The sequence below is a fragment of the Battus philenor genome, unplaced genomic scaffold (assembly GCF_028537555.1).
Source record: "Battus philenor isolate CCGP_79_NKW_IND1 unplaced genomic scaffold, ilBatPhil1.0.hap1 SCAF_2, whole genome shotgun sequence".
In the NCBI taxonomy this organism is placed as follows: Eukaryota; Metazoa; Arthropoda; class Insecta; order Lepidoptera; family Papilionidae; genus Battus; species Battus philenor.
In genome coordinates, this window is record NW_027181682.1 from 10,612,831 (window position 1) to 10,613,885 (window position 1,055).

The window sequence follows — 1,055 nt, forward strand, 5'->3', positions numbered from 1 at the left end:
AAAGATTGGTTTACTCGGTCCAATTGTTCGCAATAGACATCTGCATTAATAGTTTGGCCAGGTTTTAACAGTTCAAAGTGAACAACTCCGCGTTGCACCAAACACACAGTAGTGCCTTTTTGGGATGTAAACCAGGCTTAGCAGTAGTTCGCCAAAATTCATTACGGCTGTGACACAGCATTTTGCGTTTCAAATTGTCGTACAGGACCCATTTTTCGTCTTCAGTGATCAAGCGCTCAAAAAACGGATCTGTACGGTGCCGTTGAAGCAATAAGTTGCACGTGATGGACCGGCTGGCTTTATTCTGTTCGGATAGATTATTGGGGACCCAAATACCAGCTCTACTTATTTTCCAATCTGCGGCAAATGTTTTTGGAAGGTTGGTTAAGGCTGTTTGAGAGTTCTTCAATAATTTGACATGGATTTGCTTCCACTCCTGCCCTTAGCTCATCGTTATCTAATGTTGTTAGTCTTCCTGATCGATGGGAGTCCGTGACATCAAAATTGCCTGATCTGAACTTGGAGAACCATCTTTGGCATTTTCGAACGTCCAATGCACTTGGATAAATATCGCAAATGTTTTTAGTCGCCTCAGTTGCGGTATTACCCTTGCGAAACCCAAAAAGCATACAATGCCGGATATGCTCTTCTGGTAATTGACTGGCCATATCTCCCTAACTTGCAAAAAAGTCTAATACTTCATTATCCACAAGTAAATATGATACAATTACCACAAAATATCTTTGACACGCCTTCCCAATACGTAATGAGCTACCGAACAATCGACAAATCGATATTTGTCGATGTTTGTTGATCATGTCGATACATGCGCAGAAACGACATTACTTTCCGGTGTCACGTTGTGTCACGTTGTCGGAGAATTGCGCTAGAATGACAACGCTCTACGAAACTAAATCAAGCCGATCTTTTACGGTAAGCCAAATAAAATACCGTGCTATTGTTTGTTTTTATCCGAAGTGCATTAACCCTAGAAGCAAATATATTAATATGTAATATTTAAAAAGAAAATAATGTTTTTATTAACTGAAGATGTC

The 1,055-nt window shown here is 40.0% G+C and overlaps 1 protein-coding gene across 1 annotated transcript; it reads right to left on the reverse strand.

Moving 5' to 3' along the window:
• Positions 1–341: 341 nt before the first annotated feature.
• On the reverse strand, positions 342–668 carry LOC137921929 (histone-lysine N-methyltransferase SETMAR-like). The gene has a single exon (XM_068764729.1). The coding sequence runs from the start codon at positions 666–668 to the stop codon at positions 342–344; it is 327 nt and encodes a 108-aa protein (XP_068620830.1).
• Between the last annotated feature and the right edge of the window lie 387 nt (positions 669–1,055).

Bases quoted from the DNA above. Each gene is read 5' to 3' on its own strand.
- LOC137921929 (XM_068764729.1), bottom strand. From the start codon at position 668: ATGGCCAGTCAATTACCAGAAGAGCATATCCGGCATTGTATGCTTTTT.